This window comes from Haplochromis burtoni, unplaced genomic scaffold (genome assembly GCF_018398535.1).
Source record: "Haplochromis burtoni strain Fernald_Lab_line unplaced genomic scaffold, NCSU_Asbu1 Contig_16, whole genome shotgun sequence".
NCBI classification, from domain to species: domain Eukaryota; kingdom Metazoa; phylum Chordata; class Actinopteri; order Cichliformes; family Cichlidae; genus Haplochromis; species Haplochromis burtoni.
Window position 1 is genome coordinate 968,933 of NW_024582377.1, and position 16,187 is coordinate 985,119.

The 16,187-nt window shown below is 43.5% G+C and overlaps 1 protein-coding gene across 2 annotated transcripts in view; it reads right to left on the bottom strand.

The window, feature by feature from the left end:
• LOC102309461 (fibroblast growth factor receptor-like 1) overlaps positions 1 to 15,783 on the bottom strand; it is a 33,822-nt gene extending 18,039 nt beyond the window's left edge. Inside the window, exons 1-2 of one of the 2 annotated variants that reach the window (XM_042218198.1) lie at positions 15,438 to 15,783; positions 14,786 to 14,881 (exon numbers count right to left, since the gene is read on the bottom strand). Coding sequence is in view for 1 of the 2 variants with exons in the window: in XM_005916690.3 (XP_005916752.1) it covers positions 14,786 to 14,870 (85 nt within the window). In the remaining variant the exon portion in view is untranslated. The remainder of the gene's footprint in view (positions 1 to 14,785; positions 14,882 to 15,437) is intronic. The other variant, XM_005916690.3, reaches the window with a different exon arrangement.
• Between the last annotated feature and the right edge of the window lie 404 nt (positions 15,784 to 16,187).

Genomic DNA, 16,187 nt, shown 5'->3' on the forward strand with positions numbered 1-16,187 from the left:
GAAGTGCTGAAATCAAGGACATCGTCTGAATAACTTCAGAAGTGTTTGTGTTGTGTGCATGATTGCATCGTTTCTTCGAGGGTGGGGGGGCTCCATTCTACTCCTCCACCTCCGCCCTCTCAAGGACAGGTTCTCTTAACCTTGGAGTTAAAAGCTTTGAAAGCACACAGAGGCCTTCTGTGCAACAACAACTCCAGGTCTGAGAAATGGGAAATTATCGCCCTTTTAAGATACACAGTTTAAGATGCCTGATATTCAATTGTCATCACACCATAGAGGAGGTCGATTGTACTGCAACAGACTCTTTTCTGGTTACCTCACAAAGTATCAGTCCTCTACAGACACAGGGATAAATGGACATCTGCCCGACTCATGAGAAACTGGTGAGCGTTTACTCAAATTGTTGGGATTGCTGGAAAAGGATACACGTGACCATATGGGCTTTTCCGTACTGCTGCGCTGGTAAAGCGCTGCTTATTATAAGCGAGCTTCATGTGTGAATGGAATCTTTCATAGTGCAGGAAGAGGAGGAGGAGGAGGCCTGGCGACTCACAGAATTAGCTCTGTTTTTCTTTGCTCAATTTGGTGATGGATTATTTTAAGAGAAAGGGGCACATTCAATAAGAAGCATTCTTGTGATTCAGACTAAATATAGCCAGCTTTTACGAAACCTTGTGAGCGGGTTAATGAGCGGTTGATCTGTCGTGCAGGCATCTGTGGAGGGAAATATGTTAGGAAATGTCAGGAAGAGAATGAAAGAGGGGAAAAAAATAAATAAAAAAGTTAAAGACTACAAAAGCTTCCAGGCTTGAGCAACGCTCAGATGTGCTGGCAGCTTTCTCCTTGTTTATTTTTTTTCCTCTTTGACTAAACACCTGTGGATTTGTAATGATGTGTACATGCATTTTCTAGTCCATACAAAGTGCTTCGGCCGTAATCATTGCAAACATGTGAATAAAAGGCTGACTAGGCTGCTGACAGCCGTACCAATAGAGAACACCTGGAAGTTAACCAACCACAATGAGACCAACCCCATAATGCACGCAACACTGTCCGCCTCAATGCACGATACAGTTATTCAAACATTTTCCAATAAAAAGCATTTTGTTGCTTAATCTCCAGCCAACTGCAGGAATTTTCTAAGGCATCAAAAGGCTTTTGCACGCAGGCAGACTGTAGTGATTCATTACTAAGATAAACACAGATCTGAGCAAATGTGTCTTCAGTGTGCAGTATTTACATAAAGGATAAGAGGCGCAGAGACAGACAGGAGCTGGAGAATGCTTCCTCCTCCTCAGGAGCACTGTGTTAGCTCAGCAGAAGGCAGAAGAAGGAGTTTAATGGAGCCTGTGCATCCAGGGAAGCATTCTACAACACATTTTCTTAAAGCCTTAGGACCAATGGCATAATACAAGTAAAAAAAAATGAACAAATAAAAGCAAAGTTCAAGGAATATGAGAGACAATGAGGGGGGTGAAAAACTCTAGCAGCTGGAAACCAAATCCAGAGCCGAAGACTTCACTTGAGACCGGAGGGGTTGGGCGAAAGGTGAGGTGGACACTGCAGCTCAGGGAGTGTGTGAAAGGCCAGAGCTTCTGTTCAGGGGCTGCTTCTGCTGCGCTCGGCTATACATTTCACAAACAGAGATAAAAATCTGCATAAAACAGTGAGACCGGGGAGGAGAGCCATCTTGGCAATTCAAGAAAGGCAGAGGTGAGGGTGGGAAGGGGAGGCTGGGTGAAAGGGGATGGGATACGTGGAGTGGCGAGAGCGGTTGTTCTGACAGCAGTGAGGCAGCAGAGGGTGAAGAATGCCGTCTTTTCTTACCCGTCCAGACGTCCTGCCCAGCAGCTTCACCCAGTGTGGTAATCAATACCGGTTATTTTCCCCTCTCGCCTTTCCAATCAATAGATAAGAGTCGGGTAAGACCAGTCGGGACAATGGCTCTTTCTGTGGCACCATCAGATCTGGGGTGAATAGCAACTGCTTTAGTGGTGGGAATAGTACAGGAGGAGCTATTGGATAACACGAGGGACTAGAAAAACAGCAGAAACAGGGTGGAATAAAAAGAAAAGGGGAATAAGATGCTCCTGTCAATCTATCTGATTAAAGAAGAATCAGAGGAGTAACATCTCTGCCTCTGCTTCCTTCGCCCAGCAAAACAACAGCCTCCTGCCGACTGCTCATCAAAAGAACAGGAAAGAAACAGAGAAGAATTACTCCAGCGTCATAAAGCTCCGGGAAACATCTCCATCACGCGGCTTACCCTTAACAGGCCCTACTGTGGAGTCTTTGAACTCTAAGCTGCTATATTTCATTAAACTTGACGGCCTTCTGCCGGCCCCAGCTGCCTCGGCTGGAGCAAAAAGCCTGTGCGTGTGTGTAAGCTTTTTTTAGTCTCCTCTCTACTCTCTCCTGTGCAACTTAAACAGTTAATTAGTGAATATTTCTACTTGTAAATAAACCAGATTAATTCATTTAAACGTGGATCAGAGGTCTATTATTACCCCTGAAGCAAAGACAACCTCTGCTAACGTCAGAAAAAGTACCTTATATTATATTTTATTATTTAGACCCTTGTTTTTGGAACAAATTGATCACAAGAGAAGATGTGCTGAGAACCAGGTGGCTTACTGCCAAAAGCATCCTGGGGAAAACTTTTATGATTATGTGAAAGGTCTCTTTCACTTCAGGTTAAGGGGTTTCCATGAAGACTGTACTTTTCCAAGTGTGTGGAAGTATGGAACCCTTATGGAAAGTCTTTAACCTGAATTAATAGAGGTCTTTCTTGTTGCGTTTTAGTCTTAATACCAGGAAGTGAAAAAGGGGGTTTGCAGTGGAACACCTCCTAGGTTGGTTTTCCAGGATGTTACCTGATCAACCAGCACAGAAAACGGGACATTTCTTTATTTATGGGCTGATCAGGGATCGTTGATGCCTGTTTGTTTCTCTGTGTTAGCAAGATTACCCAAACACTGAAGGAAGGAACGCGATAAAGATTGGAAAGGATCTTTCTTTAAGTCTGTGCAGTAGGGCATTGGCCTTGACGAAGGAGCTGCCCTTTGAATGCTCTTTTAATTACAAACACTGCTTTCAAAGAGACTTGAAAGACGTGTCAAAAAATAGCACTCTGGTTACAGTAGGAACTTCACTGACTTGTGCTGTGTAGTGGTGGGAAAAAGGAGTCAGGGGATTCCCCTTCTTTTCACTTTATTTAAAGGTGAATAGCACAATATCCTGAGTGATGTTACTCCTTTACAGTAAACAGAGGTACTTTAAATGACTTTAACAGTATCATGCCATCAGACAGCTGGTGCATCAAATGTGTAGTAACTCCCCCAACAAAACGATATTTGACGACCTCCCCTTAACCCTAAATGACGAGTTTTGACACCTCAGTAATATGTGATATAAGATGTTTGGTTTGGTTTCTATGGTTCTTACCTTACTCAATGACTATTTTGCCAGTGAAATAAAAGCTGTGAGTTTGAGTTTAACTGTGTTTGCTAGCTCCACTAGCTGCTTGTCACGTAACAGTCCATGACAAGTTTTCTGGGGTTTTTTTTCAAGGGTAGTTGCACAGTTTAGAAAAGAGCTTTAAGGTTTATTCTTACTAAGCTTTCAAGAGGTAAAGTGCAAATGCAATTTAACAAATGCATAACTCACACCATTTTGATTTTTTAAGTCTACTACTCAGCCTTTATAAATGATGAAACTGTATATGTGTGAGATTGTCAAACACACTGTTGGTTATGGTCATTGTTGCTGAAGCCCATGCAGAATTGTCTTAAACCTGCATTCTTTGCAGTGGCCAGCAGGGAATGACGTTTGTGGTTCCAAAAAAACAAAAACAAAACCTACTTTTCACTTCATTATGACCTCCGTCAACACTTTCCTAATAAAGTTATGATCTCAGCAGCTACTTTAAAGTCTTACTTTACAAAGTAAACAATATTGTATAACATATCTCCACATTTAGAACAAATAAATGGTAAGACTGGGTATGCTTTATCCTGTGACTGAAATGCGTGCAGTGGCCTCAGATTCTAAGTCAGATCAACTCCTCCCTAGGCATGTCTGTTATCATAAAAAACTAGATGCTAAACTTAAAACAGTAAAGTAAAACAGAGTGTCACAATCCAGTGGATAATGTCATAGAAGCTACATCTGTATTTGAAATACTGATTACAGTTTTTCATATTAAAAAGAGTAATTATCCTGTAATGTGTGACTTACTTTTTGGTTATTTTTTTCTATCTACATCAAAAGGAAAACACTTACTGAACTTATCAAATTTAACAAAGGAAGTGCTGTCAGACTAGGAAGTGTTTCCATCTGGAGTTACAAAGTCAAGTTTTTCCTCAAATATTTCTGAAATTTAAATATTTTCCCCAAAAATTCCTAGAAAATTGAACATACCGACGGAGTGCCACAATCTTTCATGCAAATGTGAGTCTTGCTGCACTTGTCCCGTCATAAAGAGAGCACAGCAAGTGGCACTCTAGCCGTTTTATCTCACTCCATTAGGCTAAGGCCTGGTGCACACACACGGGCTGAGTGTGTGCTTAGGGCCACTTATCAGGGAAGAGGCAACAGCGGGGAGGCTGTGAGGAAAGAGGAAGGCCAAACAGAGTGGCAGACACAGAAGGAGAGAGCAGAGACGTGGAGAGAAATAAAATCAGGCAGAGGAGAGAGAAGCAGGGTGAGGGTTAAGGAGAGGAGGGTCACTTTAGAGAGCAGAAGGGAGCAGAGGCTAAGATGGCAGAGAGGCCTCCTTTAACACAGCTCATAAGGAGAGGAGGGCTGCAGGGGGGAGCAAAAGGCGATTAGGTGGGCCTAGGCGGCAGCAACCAAGAATCCCAACAATCTCGCACCCCACTCCCTGGCCCGCACTCAGCCTCGGCCACATGACACACTCAAACAGACTTTGCCCTCTCTCCATTACAAAGCAGCGCACCAACAAGCACCTGTTTATTACTGTCTGTCTAATACGTTTGGAGGTTGGCCGACCACTTGGCACTAAATGGGACATTGTGGGAATGCCCACATGTTTTGGCTGCACTGCACTGCCAGTGCATTGTTTCTTATTCTCCCTCGCAGACAAACAGATATGAATGTTTAGACACAAACTCGTATTAATCTGTATGTTATCATAGTCCCCCTCGCCAGAGAAAACACAGGGTGTTAAATATTAAACTTCAGGTTAGTATTTAACTGCACAGAGCAGTTCTCCCTCACAGCATCTTGATAAGATAAACTGGTATTCTAGACACTCAAATGGTCTTAAAAGAATAACATTTGTGTAAATTTAATCCCTGATTTGTTTTTTAATCTATGTCTGTACTAATGTGTAAGACTTTGAACTGGCTAAACCTAAAATAGCTATTTAGGTGTCACAAGCAGATGTTTTATGCAGGGTGTAAAAAGCCAACAAAGTTGTAGAAACCACACACAATAATTGAGCAAATTTACCCCCTTCAGACATCAAAGGATACTTTTTGTGTTTTTAATTTTGGACTTAGACCATTGGGCATCCAAGAGTTCAAGGAGCTGCAGCTGAATCTGAGCCAGGTGGCGAAAAACCTGCAAAGACTTTTGCTGGCATGATATCAACTTTGCAGGTAAGTCTAAGTCTTTGTATAAGTCTAGGACCACATGGAGGCTTTTGCAACCTTCATTGTATTTACCAGAAACCAACAATAACTAAGCTGCTGGGTTACTTTAAAAGGGACCCATAATGCTAATTTCCAACACCTGATTTTTATTTTTATTCTTTGCATGATTCACAGTTCAAAATAATCCTTATTTATCTCATAGCAGATCTTTTTGGAGCTCCTCAGTTCGTTTACCTTCTGGAAAAAATAATTTTGCCGTTTGTTTCTTCTGTTTGGCCCCTTGTAAGCAACAGATTTGAGCAGTGTGTGGGTGAGACTTCTGTGCTCACAACCAGACACATTTCAGTCTGTACCAAAAGCTACTGACCCTCTAATCCCATAGTGCACAGATATATATAACCAATGGGATACATGGAGTTTTAAGATGTGAAAAGGGAAAAAACCCTTGCAGATCACTGCTTCAGAGCACAAATGCTGCACAAAAAAACTATTTCCTCATAGCAAGACTTGTTTTGTTTTTTGGGTTTTTTTTCCTCTTATCTTTTAGCAGTGAGATGCATCCTGCCTCTCACACCCTCCTCCTTCTCCTTCATCCTTACTGCATTCCATAGTTTGGGAAAAAAAAGTGTCCAACCTGCATTTGGCTCATTGTGTACAGTGAGTGACAGAGAAGCACAGAGACTGTAAACAAGAACTATCTGAGTCAGACATGCATCAGTCACCGGTGGACCCAAGTGTGTGTGTCTTTGCGATGATGATGACGGCTAAGCTTGGTGTGAAACACCTCTTATGGCTTGCCAGGAACCTTACACCAGTGTACAGTCTGAGGATAAGCCAATCTCCATGACACTAGGAAGCGCTTTACACCAGTGCCTTTGTCAACAAGGCCTTTCAGGACAGGGCCAATGACAGACTGTGATGTAGCAAGAGTGTTTGGGCAGAATGGAGCAATTCAGACAGCGGCGGGAGGGAGGGAAAAGCCGGGGGTGGAGCAGGTGAGGGAAAGAGAAAGGCGGGTGAGACAAGAGACGAGACAGAGCGGGGGGGAGAGAAGGGGAGAGGCAAGACGAGACAGACGGAGGGGGTGGAAGAACTGGCAAAGCTCTCACTGACAGCAATGGGGCCTCCTTGACAATCCAGGAATATTGTCTGAAATCAATCTGTCATCATGGAGCTGTTGAGTCTGTCATTACGATGTGGTACTCGCCCTTTCACAGTGACAATTTGTTCAGTGCTTTCCCAGTTCACCTTACTACTGCACTGTAGAAAGGTCACTGCCCTCTATCCATCTCTGTCTGCTAGTCTGTCTGTCTCCCTCTTTGTTAAGCAACTGTCCACACAGAGCTTTGCAGCCCTTTTACCGGAGTGACCTGCACAGAAACAGACGGCTGATGACCAGAACAGACGTCCTGCTGCAAGAACGTCTGTTACATCATCGATTTTCCATATTTCCAGATATCAAAAATAAGCGAACAACAAAAAAGCTTTCTAGAATAACAAGTCCAAGAGTCTACAGCAGTAAACAGTGCTTTCAGGTAAATGCTAACATGTTCACTTTTAAAATAGTGGCATGCTGAATTTTTTAGATTTAATATCTAGCAGTTGCAAGGCATTAAGGCTAATAGAAACTTTGGTCATAAACCAACATTTTGGGCTCATTTTGACCTTTGACCTGATAATGGGTTCATGTAAAAAGTCAGTGGACTCATGTTTTTATAATGAATCCTCTGGGAACCACAAATGTCTGGCATTCTTTCCAACAATCATTAATGACTGTTGGACTTTTAATGAAGTAAAGTTACTCTCATAGTGAACTAACATGAGAAAGCCAAGGATTCAAAGAAGAATAGACTTCCTGTAAAGCGTGAATTTCTGCCCACAATGTGGTGCCAATCCATCCAGTATAAGCAGTCAAGCGTTCACTGAATTAATGAGCTATTTGACCCGTTGTTGGTGTTACTAAAGGAAAACTGAAGGGATCAGCAAAGTCAGATGACATCATCCCCGAGGGAACTTGAATTTCTGGAGCAAATGTTGTGGCGGTCCATCCAAGAGTTACATAACATTTCAATCTGAACCACAGACTTAGCCACTGCGACTCACTGATTGGTGGACTACCAGGTTAGAAGTATCAAGTGTTGTGTGATCAAGGTGAAACCCCGACAGCTGAAAAATAAAGCCAACAAACAGCACCAGAAACTGCAGTTCCTCGAGTGGCCACTTGAGGATGGCTCCAAAAGCGAGTCAGTCATCACCACAGACTCCCATGTCATTTTAGTCCAGTTTTACAGCATTTAATAGACATACTTACAACCTGTATAAAAAAAAATCAGTGCTGGTGTCAATGAAAAGTTTCCATTGAAGATGGTGAATTTAATAACTTATCCAACTGCATACTGGAGATTTGGAGTTATGGGTGTGTCCCTAAGCACGTTAATTGGAATAATTTTGGCATCATGATCGGTGCCATTTTGGATTTTTTGGAACCAGAATTAAATATATATTTGTGTGAGTGGGTGGTCCATGTAGCAGAACAGAGGTGCCATCGGCACAGTATCACAAGGCATAGCTAGCGCTGCTGCCTCACACCAAGGAGGTCCAGGTTGGAATCGACCGGCTGGCTGGAACCTTTCTATGTGGAGTATGCATGTTCTCCCCATGCTGGCGTGGATTTTCTCCAGCTACTCCGACTTCCTCCCACAGTCATTCGCCTCTGGCCCAATGAAAACTGGGATGAGTTCCAGCCCCCAAACCACAACTCTTAATTGGACAGGCAGTAGAAAACGGATGGATGTCCATACTTAGTAATGTCACTGACTATGAACATGTTCACTGCTAATAAGTGCAAACCTATAAATAAAATAAAAATGGAATTTCACTCACTGAAACTGAGCAAAAGACCTCTTGGATACAATTAAGTGCACAGCAATACATGTAATCTGTCTGATAACTGCATTAAAAAGAGCAAAAAGCTACCACAAGATCCAGTGCTGTGGTGATCCCAAGCAGACAGCTCTCAGCTACGACCACAATTGTTGGCACCCACCTCACTCAGAGTCTACACCAACAATAAAGTAAAACTTTAGCTGTTAATATAATTGAAAGTAGTTTTTTGGTATGAAAGCCAGAGTCAGGAGGATTCATCCTCTGGGGACCTTTACTGTACAGATTTCATAGTAACACAACAGCTGTTGAAATATTTTAGCCTGGACAGACTGACACTGCCATCATTGCTGTGCTTGCATGGTTGAAAATACACAAAAATAATGGCCAGTTCAGCTAATCAAGGCACACAGTAACTGTATGATTGGCATATTGCCACCGTCTGCCAAGTCTTAAAATCTATCTACATCCAGACTGGGGACTGATCCAAGGCCTAAGCTCACATCTCTGTGCAGGAGGAAATCAAATCAGTTTCACTGCATGGTGCAGAATTCCAGTCTGGGACAGCAGTAGCTCTGCTATAAAATATGACAGATTATACTCTTTCCCCCTGAAATGACTTTTCCTCCCGCTGCACTCTTCATGTCAAGGGGGACAGATTTTTTCTATTCATTTGAAAAAGTGGTGCATCCCCAAAATAATAATAAATTTTTTTAAAAATTAAAAAAAAATCAGAGCTTCGAGCCTTCACATCCCGTGCAGAAACGGGCACATGCAGATTCCATCACAACAGCCTGGATGCTCACAGAAAAATCCTCCTACTTTGGCATATTGTGAGAAGCGGTAGCCTAGACCAGACTGTATAACTGGAATCAATGGGGACAATGTATAAATACTTTCCAGGGTCATTCAAAAGGATCCTTAACAATAAAAAGTGGAAGTGAATAAGCCTCAAAGCCAAGTGGGGTCTTACTGAAGCTCATCAGAGGAGAACTGAAACAAGGGGGGGGGGGGGGTCGAGAAGAGAAGCAGAAGCCTCATTCAGAGCTCGTTATCCCAGCCATGCCTTGGCTCGGCTTTCTTTAAGCCCGGCCAGCCACCACTGTTGCCACCACCATAACTTTCAATCATCCTTTTAACTGCTGAGTGGCAGGGTTAGTCAGAGGTTGGAAGGGGTTGTGTGAGGGACTGTCAAGAGATTCCAGATTAAACCCTAGACAGAGGAAGAAGAAGGAACACAGAAAAACAAAGATAGAGCAATCTTTAATGGTTTGATGTGTAGTAATGCATTAAAAATCAAAAAGTTGACTCAAAACCAAAAAGAATAAAAATAAAAGTGGATGGAAAACAATAAGGATCTCCTCAAATGATATGCAACAGGTTCACCCTGGGTGCACGATTTGGTATTCTGATAAGTCAGTCAGAGACTTCAGCAGCACAGATTCTAGCAGGCTGTGGCAAGTACAGCAAACAGGCACACACAGATGGGGCAGATAATATTTCTGCTCTTTAAATCAGCCTTTTATTCACTAACATCACAATGGCAACTCTCAAACTTGTCCAAACCTGCTCAGTCCAAGAAACACCTTCAAGGCCATCATCGCATTAAAGTTGACAGTATAGATAGTATTTTCCCGAGGCAACAAAATGTTGCTTTGGTACATATTTTGTTGGAGATACAACCAGGATCTAACGCCAGATGAAAGATGTGGAGAAGCAGGAGAAGAAGGAAGTAAAGTTTCAATTTCTGCAACACCCCCCCCTCCCCAAACTCACGTGCCCAGGTATGCATCATAAATCTAGAAGTTAAAATTTACAGGAAAAAAACCTCAGCTTCTCCTGTTGAGCAATGAAAGTGGAGATCAATTGGCATGTCATCATTTCTCCTACTAAAGTGACTGAGCGAGCAGCTGTGGAGCACAAAACAGGGAGGAAGGTGGCTGGGTGGGGGAGCGAGGGGTTCGGGGAGGCTCTCCATGACTTGGCTCCTCGAAAGAAAAGAGAAAACAGAGCGAGACTGCAGAAATGAAGGAGGCTTAGAAGGAGGGGTTGCACAAGACAAACACTTCCCGCTGTGGGGCTGAAATGTTATTGTAAGGTCACTTGTAAGGTTCCAGGAAGGCAGGGACCCTTGCCCCCCTCCCACCTACCCACCCACAAGGCTTGCTTCCAGTCACTCCGTCCACTCGCTTTCTTTGGCCAAGGGTGTAACGCAGAAGCTCTGAGAGTGGAGTCTAAACAGTGTCCGGTGTCATCTTATTTAACACCAAGCAACTGCCAATTAACACAAATCTGTTATTCATACGTCTGCTAAATAGTGCAAGTCAGACCAGCGAAAGGCACAAAGTCGATTATCATCTGAATGGTGGCCGTCCCGACGCCTCTGTGCGAGCAGCTCCGTGGGTTTCGCGAAGGTTAACAGGAGCAAAAGGAATTCTATTTAGCTGAACTCAAATCCATTCAGCAGGCAGGAAGAGTGTGTGTGGTCTGAAAACACTCCCAGAGCCAACTGCCCAAACAAACTAATGAGCATTGTACACACACACACACACAGACATGGGGACTTTCTTAAAAAGTAAAAAGAAAGGGGGAAAAATCTGAACATTAGCATACAGCTGAAAGTGGCAGACAATACTTTGTTGAAATTCCACATGAATCTTAATTGAAGTGTCCATTAGAGTCAGTCAATGAGTGGGAGTGCTGCTCACCAGGATTATACGACCCCGCTAAAGTAAACACAGAGTGACCTCCATTATGACTACTTATCACGGCTACGGCTCTTTCCTTTCGTTCCCCTTGGAGAGGTGAAGTCGGACACATTCCTCCCACCAAATGTTTCCTCCTGAACTGACAGGGTCAGCATTGTGCGCTGATAGATTGGGAACAAGGATTGTTATAGCGCTGCTAACATTATTTCCGCGATAGAAACAGAGGGATTTGTAGGCAGGAGGTATATTATTTCCACCTGGTTTAGAGGGGAAGGAGGTGGAGTGGGAATAGTTGTTGGTCTACCTCTGAGGTTTTCCAAATTGCCCCGCGCTCCTTGGATGTCTCATTATCATGACTTTTCTCAGGGTAATTTCAGGCTGCTTAATAAAACGCACGCATATATTCAGAGGCACGAAAGCAGCGCCCATTCGCTCTCGTAACTTCTTCTCACGCAGGCCTACGTGGCACCACCTCAGGAAAAGCGAGTCCCCCGTCTGCTATGAGCTTAAATACACGGCAAATAAGTCCAGTCAAAAGGGATGACGAGGGTTTAAAATTAATTACCGCTGCCCTGTCCAACCTTGGGGGACCACTGCACACAATAATCCATCCATTGTTCTCTGCAAATGGACCCAGCCTCTGTAAATATGGGGCTGTGAAGAGCTGAGAGAGGCTGGGTGGGAGTAAAGGTCAGCTCGAGCCTTGTTTTTAACGACAGCACATTAACTTAACTGACTTCCTTCGACTTTAGAATGGTAATAAATGAGAGGAAATGCAGAGAAAAAGAAGGGGACATGTGTTTAAAAGGGTGGCATTCACTGGTGGACGCGTGGTGTGGGAAACAGAAACGATGCGCCGGACCAGTCGCGGCTTAAAGATGAAGTGCGTCTTCCTTTGACTTCTGCTGTTTGGTGTGGGATGAAAGACAAAAAGGTAACATGAAGCTGATTTTATTTCTAGCACTAAATGAGGCATTAAAGTGCGAGTTGCATAAGGAGGATTAAAAAAACAAACAAACATGTTAAACAGCTTTTCAGCTCTACCCTTTCTCATTCCCCCACCTCGTCTCACCAGCTTGGCCCACAAGCCACTGTTACACCTTCTTACTATGCAGGAATATATATATATATATATATATAAGAGGACTTTGGGGCATTTTGTTGCTCAGAAACTAGCGTCATTACGGTTTAAGGAAATGGAAAATGGTCTGAGAGCCAAAACAGCCTTGTGATTTTAAAAGCCCTTGGCATGCAGTTTATCTCATAGTGCATTCTTGGTATGAAACCATGATGTAACTCTGCTATAAAATGTATATTTTCCAACAGGGTCGCAGAGGAGTTTGCATGCTCTAAACTTTGCCAGATAGCTTTAGAAGTGAAGGAAATACGTGTGGGGTTAAATCACATAAGAAAAAAGGAAAGGGCTAGTGCAGCAGCTTAAAAGGACCACTGTATTTGATGCCTGGTTCTAATTAAAATGCACCAAAATAGTACCATTCATTGTGCACATTGTTAGCTAGCCTCGGTGCATAACAGGGACACCTGGTGCCTCTATTTTTTTCTCCCAGGGTGCATTTCTGCAGATCCATATGTCCAGGATGCTGCATTCCTCGTTTAGCAGAGCCGAACAGTCCCCGGACCTGTCACCACGTTAGAGCTCTGCTGGGACACATCACCGAGCACCTCCTCCAGCTGCTTGGGGAGGCAGAGCAGCACATTTGGGGAGGGGGGACAGAAGGTGCTAAGATGGAGGAAGTGCAGTGGCTACAAGGGGGTCCAGCTGTGACGTTGCAGCACAGAAAGAGGGAGGTCTGTGTGTATATGACTGAGTGTGTATTTGGGGCTCTCTGTGGTACTAGGGCAGGGGGTCCTGGGTCAGATGTCACCTGGTGACTGACAGCAACAGGCTCAAAGTCGTTCACCCAAACTTACTGTCCTCTCAGGTGCACTGCCTGAAGTGTTTAGATAACAGCAGTAAAGTAACACTCCCTACGTGTTTTTACTGTTTCACACACAAGCGAAAAGGGGGCCCGTCCTTTATGATTTCATTTACATTTGTCAACGATGTCATCATACACTGTTAAGTTTTACAGGGACAGCTTAACAGCTCTGCTGGCCTTCGCTTCACTACAAAAGCAGAAGCTTTGAATCAACTACCCCCTCCTACAGACTATATTTCACAGCATGTCAGAGTCAAGCTGTTGCATTTGGACTGTAACACAGAACCCACTGTATCCCTGCTTCTGTTGGTGGAACTGTGGGATATTTACACTTCACAGACTGTCAGGGAACGTACAAAAATCATCTTGCTCAGACTCCTTGCCAGCCGCATATCTGCAATTGTACATGTGTCCCTGCATCTGCAACCACTTTCAGAGAAATTATGAAAAGCAGGCTGCAAATGCTTCCCATTGCCTGACATTAAATCAGCTCAGGACCCATCGGACCTCGGCTCCCCACCGTCCAAACTGGCTTCCCCGTTTTGCTTTGCTCCCTCGCTGACATATGTTAATCTGTAAACACAGAAAATTGCCTGTCTAATCTGATTTAGCCTTCACATCTTGTTTACTTTTGGTTTAGTTGTGCCGTGAAGGCACGGCTGCCACGCTGTGAATGAGGCATTGTCTGCAGACCCACAGATGTAATCTCCCCCTCTAAACCGCCGCCAAGCCTCCCACCCCCGCCTCCTGCCCCCTTCTACCTTGAGCCATGATAGCCACATGCAGGTATTGTACCTATCAGACGCCTCTTGAATCCACTCACACGCTGAGCGGGGAGAATAAAGAAGGCGCTATAGAGCCTGCTTGTTTTGCCAGAGAATAATCTTTGGGGGAAATGTTCTAGTTTTCAGATTTCTCTCATTAAAAACTGAAGCGAAGTTACAAATTCTGCCTCTGGCTTTGACTCATGCCACTGGATTGCATCAGACATGGTTCAGTAGTCGGTGATGGTGGATGAAATCACAGAAATTGTCTCGAGAGCTGTTCACGAGCTGTTGACAAGCTCACTGTAAGTTGTCTTTATAAAGCAGAGTATTGATACTGGCACAAACAACAGCACAGTGAACTGTGGTGAGACTGAGGTTTCCCACTCTCCAGTCGGGGTTACGGTCAAGAAAATATGCACGCACATGAACACACACACAGACACAGGGTGTTGTGAGTCAGGCCCTTTGGCCATCTACTTGAGAGCTGGACTCTTACACCAACTTGTGTTCTTTCACCCTGGGAAGCTGATGGATGATGTTTGTTTGGTTTTGCTATAGCGAATGCACACACACACACACACGCGCGCGCGCGCTGCCATGACTGAAACACACAAACTAGGGGTAGGGGACGGGCTGGTTTGCCCTCTCTCATTCCGCTGTCCTGTGTTGATTTTGGGCTGTGTTTAGAGATTTTTGTGAGTTTTAAGTTTTCCATCTCTTCTCTGCACGACAGCATTCAAAACCCAACTGAGGCTTTCTTCAGGCTCACAGGAAACCAGCCAGTCAGCTTGGTTAATAATGAGCTACGACTGCTGTATAAATGAAAAGAAAAACCCAAAAAATAAATAATTTTAAAAAATGACGCAGCTCACCTCTTACGCAGTCAGTCAGCAAAACAGCCTCAAAGATGAGTAACACAATCTTCAGGATGTCCATGCTGTCCAAAGACAAATTCATCTTCCCTAAACCTGAAAGACACATGCACAAACAGTTACACTGCTGGAGGATATCAAGACATTTGTATACAAAATAGTTTAAATACTATAGCTTGCTTATAAAAGTCCTGACCAAACCTAATATGCACTATATCACTAACAAACTGGAGGTTCCCAAACTAAGACACCTGGGATCTTTTTGTGGTTTATAAGGAAGTTTAAGGATTTTAAAATGAAAACCAAGCAGAATTTATTTAATGGCAACATGAACATATAAAGTTAACGTTAAATAACACAGGATGTGTGCAGTTTTTCCACTCCTTCCAACTACAGGTAGACACCTAGGTTTGGGACTCTACATTAGGGTCAATATTGAGGGTTTAAAAAGTGCTGAATATCTTAATAGCACAGTTATGTATCTAAACGACATATTCAGATACAAAATCAAGGTCTGGGAAAGCGAAGCGTTCATGGAAACTGTTGCTTTAGGCTAGTTTATTGATGTGCTTACAGTAAAATATCCCTCCAGCTGCTCAAATGAAGGTCGGGTGAGAATGCAAATAAAAGTATAAATAGGACTTTAACATACCTTAATATTCAGTGAATTAAGTCAGCCTCGTATCAGCCTCTGGACTGAAATGCTTTTAGCTAAAGTCCGTGTCGAGTCCATGAATCAAAAGTGACAGCGGTCGACTTTCCACCGACCTCTAACAGACCAGCACATGCCTCTCTCCGGGATAAAATAACGGATTCACGGCTGCAATAAAACCGGACACTTCCATAAATCACAATAACAAAGTTTCCAAAGTGTTAGGGAAAAGAAAACTCAGGGAAGTCCAGTCCGGTCCGTGTAGTCCGCTTCATCCACAGAGTGACTTTTCCAGGAGCGCGCACACAGCCGAGACTCGCTGTCCGTCCCAGCGCTGCAGCTGCGGGCCAATCACAGCCTGCAGAGCCCGGCCACGTTTAACTCTTTATCTCTCAAACCAACCTCTTCATTACAGAGCTGTTATCCCACCGCTGTCAGCTCAGCGCACGGGAAAGAGATAACAGCTGCAAACTGTTAAGAAGGATGCCATGCAAATAATGGGCCTTATATAAGCCATTCTATTGTTCTAATATAATATCTGATCAGAAATAAACACAATGAAAACAGTGGAGGGGAACATTTTGATTTTCAGGCTAATGTGCATCCCTGTATGGAGGTCCCCAAGTGCCAAAATGAATCCAATAAATACATCATTAAATAATAACGTTAATATGTCATTAATTAATCAAACTAGGCAATAAATAAATGCATCCATAATTATTTTAAGTAAAAGTGATTTCATTTAAAACA